At 33.2% G+C, this 12,807-nt stretch overlaps 2 protein-coding genes across 4 annotated transcripts in view; one reads left to right on the top strand and one right to left on the bottom strand.

The window, feature by feature from the left end:
• The window catches only part of Duox (dual oxidase), a 122,696-nt gene extending 119,565 nt beyond the window's left edge, over positions 1-3,131 (bottom strand). For all 3 annotated transcript variants that reach the window (XM_074113842.1, XM_074113843.1, XM_074113844.1), the window contains exon 1: positions 2,898-3,131. In XM_074113842.1, coding sequence (XP_073969943.1) covers positions 2,898-2,961 — 64 coding nt within the window. In that variant the 5' untranslated portion in view covers positions 2,962-3,131. The remainder of the gene's footprint in view (positions 1-2,897) is intronic.
• Positions 3,132-5,543: 2,412 nt separating this feature from the next.
• LOC141446911 (solute carrier family 25 member 35-like) lies at positions 5,544-10,633 on the top strand. Its single transcript, XM_074113881.1, has 6 exons — positions 5,544-5,654; positions 5,802-5,944; positions 6,028-6,293; positions 6,744-6,962; positions 8,094-8,211; positions 9,833-10,633. Exons 2-6 carry the CDS (start codon positions 5,836-5,838, stop codon positions 10,057-10,059), a joined length of 939 nt encoding a protein of 312 aa, XP_073969982.1. The 5' UTR covers positions 5,544-5,654; positions 5,802-5,835; the 3' UTR covers positions 10,060-10,633.
• Positions 10,634-12,807: the final 2,174 nt, after the last annotated feature.

The following is a 12,807-nucleotide window of genomic DNA, read 5'->3' as shown; positions in this document are numbered from 1 at the left end:
GTTAGTGAAATAAATTGATTTATACAGTGTTAGCAGATCTGTGAAGAATCTTTAAAGAACAAAGATAGTGATAGCCTCTAATTGAGAATTGTGGCATGATAATTTGAATAACTCTTTTCCGGATTTCCTTTAAGAACGCTGAGTAAATTATTCCCAAATAATTTCATTTCTACTCACGATAAAACTCCCACGATATTTCTCTCAATACTATTCTCATAACTCTAACTCAAAAATGATCTTCAACCTTGGAATAATTGAGACATACCTAATTATTGACAAATTAAACAGTTTGAAGTCGCTCATTATACTGAAAGGTACGCCTACTCAAAACAGTACACGTAATGCTTAAATAAAGTTGACAGAAAAGCGTGGGGGAGGGGCCACAATCCATAAAGTGAATGAGCCATTCAGGGGAAAATTCCGAAAATCGAATTTGATAAAATGCATCAATTGTTTAACCCTTTTAATAATTAAAAAAAAGTGATAAAACTTTACAATACAAAAAAAAATATATATATATTACAATTTAGAAGAAATCCTCTCTCTCCCCCCCCCTCTCCACCAAAATACCCTTAAACAAATTTTCCGGAAAATAAAAAATGTTGCTAATAAAAGTTACGCACATAAAATTAGTAATCCAAAGTTTAGAGAAATATCGATTGAGCCGTTTTTTGAGCAAATCTTACAAAAAAACTGACAAACGATTTTTTTTTAAATAAAAGGTACTTTCGATTAATCGATTTTAATTAAAACCTTATTGAGGTATCCATACCTGGCAGCAGCTAAGCGAAGTATTCAGTTTTAACTGACATTAATTTTTCATTTTTCAAGTATAACGGTAGAGGATATATGATTTATATAAAAAGAGGAAGTGCAGTTTATAAACAGAAACATTTTAGCGTAATCAAGGAAGCATTAATATTTCCGGTGGGAAAAATTTAAAATCGAAAATCTGCACGATTTCAATATTTTCTAACTGAATTTAAATTCTCAAAAGATTCTTTAAAATTCTCTCTAAATTTATGTACATTTTTTAAATCGAACCGATAATTTATTTTTTATTTATGATTTAAGGCGCAGTCAACATCTAAGGTTATTGGCTCCCGGAGCTTTTTTCAGTGCACTGCCGGCCTCCGGACAGTGTTCTCTAGTTACAGACAACACTGTCCATCACCGGACAGTGAGCTGTAAGTAGCTCCTAAAACGAGAAAATCTAAGGGTCAGCAGCTGGATTCGAACCCGGGACCTCCGCGTGGGAGTCCAGTACGCTAAACGCATAGCTAATCCCTTCCCTGATAATTTATTAATTGAAAAAAATAATGAAAAAGTTACATTTAACTTTTAAAGAGAAATTTAAATACATTTCAGTTTTCTTAGATGAAAAAGTCAACCCTTATAAATTATTTAAAGTAATAATAACTTTTTGCGTAATAATTTTTAATGAGTTAATAAATTTTGCTATATAAAAAATGAACTTCTGAGAGAGGTTAATAATTTCAAAGTACAACCTTGCAAAACCTTGAAAACGCTAGTAGTGGAAAAGGTTGGACAAATTATGAAATCAGAGAAGCTACAAAACTGACTCACTTCGATTCTTTTCTGGTCTTGGTTAGGCATTTAAATTACTAAAGTGTAATGTCTATTTTATTCAAGGCGAGCCTTTACGCCCAATTACTAAATTAGGTGACGTGGATGGAGGCGGATAGCTTGACAATACCTTACTAATAAATTACATATTAATTTCATATTAATGAATTTCATATATGATTCATATTAATCAATAAATAAAAAAACCAAGTCCTAGACTGGGGGAATCGAACCCACGGAACCAACAATACATATTACCATTGCGGGTCTAGTATCCTAACCACTCTGCTGTCGTGATGACTGAATGTAGAGAGGCTAACTTCAATCTATAAGCATAAGCTTTGGAAAATTTGATTTACAATGGACTATAGTTAATTCAGGTCTAATGTTCAGTGTTCCAGTTCTCGGAGATTTATTCGTTTAGTAAAATAGTTTTCAATTTTAATTAAGAGTTCTCCGGAAGTCAGAATTGTGCAACTGTCACAAATTTTAGCTGAATTTCTGTGCTGTAGTTAAGTTTTGATTTCGTCATTCTTCTAGCAGGTACATATTTTTGTAAGAATGTTGGTCTGCAGTGATACCTGTATTTGTATTAATTTTCTTTATTACTGCCAGCCTAAATATTATTATATTTAGCTATGTCTAAAAGACGAATTCAGTCCTGAATTTGGATAACTATGATTCACGGTTGTCCGAACAAATCGTGCAATAACCTTGAAGAGAAACAACCCTAAACTCTACCAAAATTAACCAGTTTTGACCGTAGATTCTGAACCTAATCAAGTAGATTACTGCCTTAGTCAGACTTTTTTATTTTTTATTTTTGAGGATGACCAAGTGGATGAAACTAAGTTCCACCGGCTTTATGAATGTGTTCATTATAACCGTAAACGAGTCTCGAATTCTCGGACGAAATAGAGAACTAGCAAACTTTGGCTTTTGTGTTTTCTTGAATAGAGATTAGAGCTGCGATTTTTTTTGGGGGAGGGGTGTAAGAAGCTCACCACTAAATGGGTATTCGGGTTCAAAATCACCAAAAGCATGAACATGACATTACGTTAAAAATCAATTTAAAAAAAAAAGTCCTCAAATTTAGAGATTTTACGAAAACAAATATCAAGATTTTGGATAGGTTTTTCACTAAGTGATTAACTCTTATCTAAATTTACCATAACATTTCACAGCAAAATTTACTGGCAATTTTAAAAATAAACTTTGAAGTCAGACGAGAAATTTTCAATGAATTATCTGCGATTTTCAAATGAAATACAATAATTTAGAAAAATCAAATAAAAATACATAATACTTACGATTATAAGTTAACGCTTGCTTACAAAACAACCACACAGCAACTATCACAATAATTGGCCTCATATTTTATAACGAAATACAGAAAAAAAGAAAATTAAAATAAATTTCCCGAATTACAAAAAAAAAAAATTCACGTTTACGAAGTAATTTTTTCTGTTTTAAATCCATCAACAATTTCACGGGGCCATTTTGACGGCCCGATGGAGAAAGTTGTACTGGACTTGGAGTTAGTGAAAGCTATCCGGGACAGGAGGTTTGTAAAAATTGCCCCCTCCAAGATTATTTCGCTCACACAGACGGCCAAGAAGTAAGCAGGAGTAAGAACTTCCCCCTCTCCACTCGATTATAGGCGTGTGTGTGTGTGGATTTAGGTGGTTAAATATTAAGAAATACCCGGATCTGAGAGTGTAGATTAATAAAATAATATTTTTAATACTTTTTAAGGGCTTAGCATGAAAATTTATTCATAAACCCTTTACTTGACAAAATGGTCAAAAAAACATTTAAATGCCTTCAAATAAATGAAAGCAGTACTAGGCTAGGCTATATGTTGCTCCTTTGCAGGCACAAAGATAGAGTTAGTGCCACCGTTAAGTAGTCAAAAACGTTCCTTGAAATCATAGATTCACAACGTCCATCGAGACTTATAAGACCAAAACTACCTTTGAATCCGTTTTACTAAACAAATATATAAGAGTAATACTACAATCAGATAAGTAAATATTTAAAGATTTTTTTTATTTACAAAATTTGGTATTCAAGCACAGAACCTTTAATGTTTATTAGCGAAATATTTCGAGTGAATCCATGAAGTGTCTTCTGAAGGGAGCTCCTTAAGGAAGAAAGCTTAATATAGCAGTTTCCCCGTGAAAATACTAGGAAAATTAGCAAAGAAAAGAGAGAGAGAGATATAATCGTCTAGAAAGTTCATGATAATCGCCTTTCTAGTTGACAGACTTTCGCAGAAACCTCAGGATTGAAGAGATAATACCGGAAAGTGGAAAAAAAATTAAAGTATCTGCAATTTTGAGACCATTAGGTTGTTACAATAATTGGAGATTATATTCAAGAGAACTCAAAACAAGCATATACGGTGGAAAAAAATCGATTCCTCAAACACTAAAATATAGAAAGAAACAACAAGTGCACGCCCAGAAAGTACTCAATTTAGGGAATTTCAGGTGTACTGCAACTAGTCAATAGACTTGAATTCATTAGATAGATGGAATAAATACTCTGCATAAAACCAACTAAATTTGAACAGGATATGCTATCTAGCGACAGAAAGTAGAACTAAACAGCGTTAAGGTTAACTTCTGAAATAGTTCATTTTTGCATTGAAAAAATTCTCAGCAAGAAGCTTTAAATAAATTTAGGATGCACTTAAAATGTATCACTGATTCGATTTAAATAGTAAAATGGTGATAAAATATGTTAAATACAATTAAAATATTTTTCAAAGATATTTGGACAAATAACTTAGCAGTTGAAATTATATTTTGAGAAATCCATTATATTTTCTGGATATTTTTAAGTATTATTAAAATTTCTAAAAAAAAATATTGCGAGAATAAATGAAATGATGCAATTTGTTAATTTGAACTGCACGAAACAAAATTATAAAATATTTATTTAAACGTTAACATATTGCTTCCTTTAAATACTCAATTAACTTATGCCCCTTTAAAGATTTTTGAAACAAAACTACAAATGAAACATTTCTGATGGATTCTTAGATTTTGGCAAAGCAATACGTTAATCTAAATATTATTAATTAAATAAGTGATCAAAAGGAAATGTATTTATAACAAGTATCCTACCTTATTCTTCTTTGAAATGTACGCTTTCAAACTGGGTACATCCAGCACTGGACACAAAACCCACCAATCATTCATTTTTCTGTAATTAAAAAGTATTACTTTAATGTTTTTTTTTACTAAAAATATTAAGAATTTGATCTTTAAGGCGGAAATTTAAATTTAAAGAGGCGTCAATAGTAAAATACAAATTAAAGATCATTCAACTCAATTACAGAATCATTTGGTATCAGAAATAGATCAGATCATTTTAATAAGAATCAACCTACATTAATTGTAAATCGTTATCACTCAAACTTTTTTTCTTTTAATTTCAGATAAACTATTTTTCTGTGGTAAAGCAAATACCTTTTTTTTTTTTGAAAAATTGGATGAAATATGAAAGACTTTTTCTGTTTAATAAGAGACCATTTTGAATTTGAAAAAAGTTTGAGCATTTTTTTTTAAAGAAATGCTCACTATTTGTTGATTTGTGGTAAAATTATTATTGACTATTATTAAAGCTTCTGATCAGACACATTATTGTTTTAACTTTTTATATAGAAACCTTAAATTTAATCTAATAAATCTTTACATAATTAAACTTACATATAGGAGGTAGTTTCGGCTGAGCGACATGACATGACGTCAGACCTGCTTACTTGAGGAGGGAAACGAGCAAATGATTTTGTTTCTGTTTTTAATTGAAGTTGTTGTTTATCTGTAATAAAGAAATATTAGAATAAAAAATTGCTATGAAATAAAGATCTTTAAAAAGTTTAAGAAGCAATTCAATTAAAATATATATTTATATATAAATTATTTAAGAAAAATATATATAACCTTTTTTTGTAGCCACATGTAACCAAGAGTAAAGGTTTCAACAGTTTTAATGCAACAGAGCCTTGATAACGGTTGATAACGGGCGACCTAAAATATTCACTGAAAAAACAATGATTGGTAAATATTTTAAATTCTGTTTCAAGTATAGCAGAAATAGTTGCCAGTTATAGTTTTTTTTTTTGCATGATCTGGTTCACCTTCAAACAGTGTAAATTTAATTGTTTAAGTGTTATATAATTTTGAACTGTTTTAATCAAATTTCAGTGGAGCTATGATATAAAGTTTTTACTTAACAAAAATGGAATTTTTTATTGGGGCAACCTCGGCAATATGTGCTGGATTTTTTACAAACCCATTGGAAGTAGTAAAAACTAGGTTCCAGTTGCAAGGAGAATTACAGAAAAGAGGTACCATTTCGTAGTGATATTTCTAAAAAGATTTATTTATTTTTTCTGAAACATTTAACCTAGATTTATTCATTACGTTACAGGTAACTATAAAGTTCATTACAGAAGTTTTATACACGCCTTCTACATAATTGGCAAAACGGAAGGTTTAGTTAGTCTACAAAAAGGTTTAGTACCAGCACTAGGCCATCAAGTATTGTTAAATGGTGTAAGATTAGGTGGATATCAATTAGCTGAAGATAGACATCTAAATTTACGACCAGATGGCCAGATTTCTATGTGGAGAACCATGGTGATTGGTGCAATAATGGGCATTGCTGGCAGTATTTCTGGTAGTCCGCTGCTTTTGGTAAATTTTGTTTCTTATTTAGTTGTGTGTATTAAGTTTAAATGGTTCCTTATATTGAATAAAAAGACCGACGTACAAAAACCTATGACCATTTAGAATGAAGGGAGTCCTTAAGTTCTAAGTTCTGAATGTTTCCTTAGTTATCTTTTAATGTTAATGTCATATTTGTTTTTATCATGCATCACTAGGTAATTAGCATTATGCAAAGTTGGTAACTTTTGTTTCCACATTTAAAAATGAGTAAACATTCAATTTATCTGCTGATAAGGAGACCCCTTTAATCAGAATAGTTACATAATTATTATAGTTCAGTTATTCTATAATTTTTTTTTTTTAAGCATAAACACGTTTTATTCGAACATTTAATTTTACCTTAAATTGTACAATATCACTTAGGCCGCAATTTTAGTTTTGTTTAACAAAGAAGTTAACTTTTGAAATTTATTCCAGGCGAAAATTCGTTTACAATCTCAGGCAGCAGCTAGTATAGCCGTTGGCCATCAACATAAACTCGAAGGCTTGATGTCAGCTCTTCGAGAAGCTTTTAAACAAGGAGGTGTTGTTGGTCTGTGGAGAGGATGTGGAGCAAGTATGCCCAGATTAGCGGTGGGATCAGCTTCTCAGCTTACCACTTTCTATCTAGCTAAAGAGTATTTAGCACAGAATCAAGTAATTTGCATTATAATTTTTTTTTTTTCTAGGAGTTCCTCAATACTGAGGTTTTCCTCAATCATTTCTTTATTTCAGTTTCCAATTAGATTTATCCCAAATATCCTCTTCTCTCATATGTAGCCGTGGATGCTTTCTCGGATGATATCTATCCACTTTCCCTTAGGTCTGCCCTTTCTTCTTCTTTCTTCGGCTTCCCAGTCTTGGATTTCCTTAGCCATTCTTCTATCTTCCATTCTTTTTATGTGGCCGTATCATCTAAGTTTCATTTCTTCCTCTTTCTGTAACAAATTTTTGGAAATGTTAGCTTTGATCTGTGATTAATTCATGTCCATGCATACTTTGGTTTCACCAAGTAATGGTGAGATCCGCAGAACCCAATGCGTCAACCCTCTACTAGGAGGACCAGGATTTTCTTGTAGGGTTTATTTCTTTGGGTTTACATCGGCCATGAGATTCATCTTCCCAAGGCACAGTTTTTTTTCATTATACCCAGGATGAATTTAAAAGGATAGAATGAAGAGAATAGGGAGAAGGTGAAAAAGGGAAACCCTAATCCTCGGACAGTGGCCCCCAGGGTACTCTTTTAGTCGCCTCTTACGACAAGCAGAGTGTGCTGTGGATGTATTCTTAGTCCCCATCCACAGGGACATTTTATTTTACTAATTTATAAGGCATTAACCTTACCTCTATTTCTTTATTTATTACTTCAAAAATTTCCTTTAGGGTCTGCAAGCTCAAACTTATTCGTTATCTTAACTATTCCAATGGAATAAATCTAACAATGTATTCCTTCCAACCAAACTGAGAAACTGTATAATACATTACTCCATAAAGAAATAGAGGCCAGATTTTACAGCTACATTATTAAGGTTATTAGGAAATACTAAGTAGAAACTGTTTCTATTCTTCTAATAAGGAAGAATAACTCTTGTTAAAAACTTAAGGACGTCATTTAATTTAAACAAATGATAAATAAAGAAATAGAGGTAAGGTTAATGCCTTATAAATTAGTAAAATAAAAAATGCATTCATGTTAGTATTCTATTAGAAATTATTGTAATCTGTATAAAAATATTAATAATCTATATAAAAATGATATATATTAAATACATTATTTTCTATTTTCAGTATTACAGAATAAAGGAGGGATTATTGAATACATTTTTAGCCAGTATGTTAGGAGGTATTGTTGTAGCCATATTTATGGGACCTTTGGATGTAATATCCACCAGGCTCTATAACCAGGGTAAGTATTTTTAATCGTAAATCCATTTTATTGTATTTTAGTAAACAGATTTTAATACAGGGGTATCTGTGATATTTGACTTTACATTTCAATTTTTGGGATAACTGTTGCGCTGGATTGCTGATCAAGTAGTTCTATGAAAACTTAGTGGGTCTTCCGTATCTTAATTAGTGTATTAATTACTAAGTATTCACTCCAAATACTAACTTTAAAAAAAATTTGCCTTTTGATTGATTTCCACTTAGGCTGGAAACATAGTGGAGCGGCAAAGCGGCGATGATAGCGAAGAGCAAAGCGGCGAAAACAAACACTCTCTAAAGATAGCGTTGCTCTATCTTCGCTTTGCTCTCCACTAAGCGTGGTCACATATGTTAATTGTGTTTGATTTCGCCGCTTTGCTCGCCGCTCCACTATGTTTCCAGCCTAAGTGCTCTATCCTATCCCAAATGGCCTATTCCAAAGTCTAATGCTGATGCTAGAAAATGATGTACGTAATTATTTTGAATATTGTAGCTAAATACTACAAGCGTCGTTACGGAATGCATAATTATTATGAGCCACTAGCATATAAGCGATAAAACATTTATTTCATTTTAAAACAGTTTAAAGGTTCAAAATTTCATAAACCAGTGCAAGAACTGATATTAAAGTATGTCTCAAACAGTTGAAATATGAATAATAAATGGCATAATTTATGGCAGCATACTTAATATGTGGGCTTCTGCCGTTTGAACCCACCACCACCCTTGGCTGTTTGGTCCATGTCGCCAACTTGCTTAGCATAGACTTAAAGTTCCTCTCTCACATTAAGTGCTCAGGACCTCTCTGTAAACCAATTTCTGTTTTTTTTTCTACGTGGAACTAGACTGATTCTGATGGTCAGGTGAATGAACACGCCATGTACGAGTACAACTGTCTAATGGGAGAAACAGACATCTTAGATCCACATCTACCATTTTCAAATACTATCTCATGATTTCTCTCTGACTGAAGCCTGTGAAAATCACGGCTTTGATGATGTGTTTGTGAAGAGACTTCACCTGAAGGATGGTGAAGATATGGATGGAGTGTACAGTTTGGTATTTGGAGCGCCAGTCTTTTGGTAGAGGACTTGAGATAGTATTTCTAGTGATAAACCACAAATTGTTCCAGTTGTTCTACCAAAAGCTAACTATCGACGTTAATTACCAATTGGAAGTTCTATTTAGCATAGTTTCTGAACTCCTTCCTACAATGTAACTACCACCAAATTCAAATTGTTAAGGTACATCTGTCACCAAATTCAAGTTTTGCTATTTTTAAAGGTTAACGTCGAATTATCAAGTATCATTTTCTAGCAACAGCATTAGACTTTGGTATAGGCCACAAACGTTTGTTTGCACTTGTAGGTTTTCCATTTGGACTCAAAATGTTGGAAAAAAAAAATTAGCGAGCACCCTAATTGGAATCTAGATGCCAAATTTTCAAACTTTGTCGGCGGTTTCAGAGCATTCGTGATGTGTGTGAATGTTACGACTTCCGGTGAATTTAAATTTAAAAAAAAACTCCCAACAAACGATAAAAATAAGAACATTTATTTAAAAAATCCAAACAATGTAATAAAATAAATATTTGATTTCAGGTGTTGACAAAGCTGGCAAAGGATTGTTATATTCAAGTTACTTTGATTGTGTAAGAAAAATGTGGTTAAGTGAAGGATTCAGTGGTTTCTATAAAGGTATTGTACCATGCTATGTAAGAATTGGACCACACACTGTATTGTGTTTCGTATTTTGGGATACGTTTAAAAAATTACACGAACAGTACTTTGTTAATGCGAAATCAGAAAGACCTGACCTAAAAGTTTAATTTAATTATTACTTTTTAATCGTAGAATGGTGAGTGGAAACTTGTAAAGTGGTTGGGACATTCTTTTTATAAAATGGTATGTAGACTGAAAGAGGAGATAAAATATATATATATATATATTTTTTTACTTGAAAAGTTTTTCGAACTATTAATGAACTGTGATGTAAAATCGCTTTAATGGTGTTCTGTTAAATACTTGAAGTATAAAATACTTTTAAGTTCAATATCACGTGATCTTACGGGTTTTTGTTAATTCTATTTTTTTACTTGGTTTATAATTGTTTTTGTAGTAATTCTATGATGGAGCTTAAATTTTGAACATTGTAAATCTCTGGTGGATTGTAATTTCTATGAAATGTATACTCAAAATTTTGACCGAGGGTTCTCACAAATATTTTGTATCATTGTGTTGAGTATCTCAGTCAGTAAATAATTTGTCACGATATTATCTACAAAAAAATAATTCAGTTGCAGCTGAAAGTAAATGAATGTTATTTATAACGCTAGAATTCGTTACTGTTGCATACAATATACAGATGCATGTTTTAAGCATCAGAATAATTTCTATTGTTAATATTCTTTTTTTTTATTTAAATTGATGAATTTGCTACAGATTTTTTGTAAACTCAAATTTTAGAATCAAATTGAATTCCCACTTAACTAACTTGGTGCTTTAGATAACTTCACTGTAATAAAATCTCATAGTTCCTTTCAATTGCATTTAGTATCGCACGTTTCACGAAATCCGTTGGTTTGACTTCCCATAAAGTCGGAAGAAAAGTAACCTATGACAAAAGTTCACGGAATTGTCACAATCTTGTCTTCAAACACAGCAACCATTCAATATGTAAGATTGCTTTTCAAGATGGTATGTTTACACTGAAACGTCACTTCAGCAGGAAGTAAACCCCCTCTTCCCTCCCGAATTGTAATAAAATTGATTGTTATTTTATATACACAAAAAATTAGAAATCTATGAAGTTTGGGCGCATCAAAGCTTAAAGAGAATTGAAGGAACCATTTTTGAGGAAATGTCTAAAGAATCTACGCTAAAGTGGCGCTTTAAGTATAGGAATTTTGATCGTAAGTTATTGATGGGTTCCAATCCCCATCAGGCTGGAAAACTAGGATTTTATCAAGTTCTATCTCGTTATTTTTCGTTTTTATGATTTTTTATTTGCATACAAAGAACATTTCTGAAATACTTATTTTATTTTAATGAACCTTACTACTTTATTGCGGGTTGAAACAATAACTAGCCAAATTTTGATCGATCGTAGTACTTCCTTAACGAGTGAATTAGATTAGATTAGATTGCTTAAGACGGGCGGTTCCACTAAAAAAAGGGGAAGGAACGCAGGCAATCCTAATGCCCATTGTTCCCCGCCCACCCCTCATCTCATGAGAGATACCGGGGTTTAAAAGAAAAACAAATCCGGCTAAAAGTTGCCAGATGCTAATATTTTTTTCTTTCCTTTCCTCTGGCTCTACGGTCCTCGAAGGACCTTGGCCTCCTCTAACACCTTTCCCCACTCCTCTCTTACTAAGGCAACTCTTCTCCATGTTCTCACTCCCAAACTCCGAACATCTTCCTCTACATCATCCAGCCACCTAATCCTCGGCCTTCCTCTTTTTCTCGCCCCCCCTGGGTGTCCATTCATTATCTTCCTGGGAATTCGGGAATCTTCCATTCTTACCAAATGGCCTAGCCATCTCAATCTTCCCCTCTTAATGAAACCTACCAAATCCTGCTCCTGGTACAGCTTTCTTATTTCTTCGTTTTTCCTGATTCTGTACCTTTCCCCTTCTTTCACGGGGCCAAAAATTTTCCTCAGAATCTTCCTCTCCCAGGAATTAATCAATTTTCCATCCTCCTTGGTCAACACCCACGTTTCACTGGCATACGTAACCACTGGCCTCAATATGCTTTTATAGACGGTTAGTTTTGCCTCCCTTGATAGTTCTCGAAAACTTAAGACTTTCTGTAGTGCCCAGAAACACCTATTGCCTGCCGTTAACCTGCCTTTTATTTCTACACTCACTTCATTTTTATCGGTTAAAACGGCCCCTAAATATTTGAAAGATGCAACCCTCTCAAAATTGTACGGTGCGCATATAGGCGACTCATCACTACCAAGGTTTCTTCGAGAACACACCATAAACTTTGTCTTCGTCTGATTTATTTTTAAGCCCAGTTCCTTCGAAGCCGCTTCAAATTCTTGAAAAGAACCCGCCAGAGCTGCTCTGGTTCTTCCAGTCAAGACGACATCGTCCGCGTATGCCATATGTTGGCTTAACCGATTATAGATTGTGCCATTGGGGCTTGTCCGTATGGCTCTTACAGCCTTTTCTAACGCTAAATTAAACAGCAATGGGGAGAGGGGATCCCCCTGCCGCAAGCCTTTACTTAAGAGAAAAAGTTCCGAGGTCCTACCTTGCACCTTCACACATCCTTTTGTGCCGGATAATGTCATTCCGGTGAGCCGGATCAATTTCGCTGGGATGCCAAACTGCTTCATACACAACAGCAGCTCCTTCCTTTCTAAACTGTCATAAGCCTGTTGAAAGTCGATAAAAAGATGATGGAGAGTAACATCATACTCATATGTTTTTCCCATCATCATTCTCATGGCAGATATATGGTCAGTCGTAGACCTACCTGGTCTAAACCCGCTCTGGTACTCCCCAATTATTTTCTCCGCCCACTTATTCAGCCTATTCTTTAAAAGGGTAGAAAATACTTTATAC

Source organism: Rhodnius prolixus, unplaced genomic scaffold (genome assembly GCF_049639745.1).
Source record: "Rhodnius prolixus isolate KJV_2025 unplaced genomic scaffold, Rpr scaffold_7, whole genome shotgun sequence".
Lineage (NCBI taxonomy): Eukaryota > Metazoa > Arthropoda > Insecta > Hemiptera > Reduviidae > Rhodnius > Rhodnius prolixus.
The sequence above is the reverse complement of the archived record's forward strand: the minus strand, read 5'-3'. Positions and strand labels throughout refer to the sequence as shown.